General features: G+C 75.0%; 1 protein-coding gene across 1 annotated transcript in view; it reads left to right on the plus strand.

The window, feature by feature from the left end:
- UNCX (UNC homeobox) overlaps positions 1–544 on the plus strand; it is a 3,869-nt gene that overhangs the window by 278 nt on the left and 3,047 nt on the right. The window contains 2 exon segments of the mRNA XM_007467086.1: positions 32–445; positions 448–544. The exon segment at positions 448–544 is cut by the window's right edge and continues 75 nt beyond it. Of these exon segments, the coding sequence (XP_007467148.1) occupies positions 32–445; positions 448–544 (511 nt within the window).

The following is a 544-nucleotide window of genomic DNA, read 5'->3' on the forward strand; positions in this document are numbered from 1 at the left end:
GCGATAGCCAGCCCTTCAAGCTGTCAGGTAGGCGCGGCGGGCGGGGAGGGGCGGCGGGAGGCAGGGCACCCCGTCGGGCGGAGGAGCGGGTCGCGGGCGGCCGCGGCGCCACGGCCCCCTCGCTCGCCGCCGTCCGCCCGGCTCAGGGCGCGCGCCGCCCTCTCCTCTCGGTGGCCCCTGGACAGAAGCGGGTGGCCGCGTTCCAGCCGGGCCCGGGGCTGAGCCGCGCGGCGTCCTGTGCGTGCCCGCAGACTCGGGGGACCCGGACAAGGAGAGCCCGGGCTGCAAGCGGCGGCGCACCCGCACCAACTTCACGGGCTGGCAGCTGGAGGAGCTGGAGAAGGCGTTCAACGAGAGCCACTATCCCGACGTGTTCATGCGCGAGGCGCTGGCGCTGCGCCTGGATCTGGTCGAGTCCCGAGTTCAGGTAAAGACCCGCCTGTGCGTCCCGCGGGCCAGCATCCAGCCTGGCGGCCTGCGCGGCCCGGCCCGCCTTTGTTCTCGGCTTCCAGGTGGGAGACCACAGCCTCCGCCAGAGCCCGCC

This window comes from Lipotes vexillifer, unplaced genomic scaffold, assembly GCF_000442215.2.
Source record: "Lipotes vexillifer unplaced genomic scaffold, Lipotes_vexillifer_v1.1 scaffold1701, whole genome shotgun sequence".
Classification (NCBI taxonomy): domain Eukaryota; kingdom Metazoa; phylum Chordata; class Mammalia; order Artiodactyla; family Lipotidae; genus Lipotes; species Lipotes vexillifer.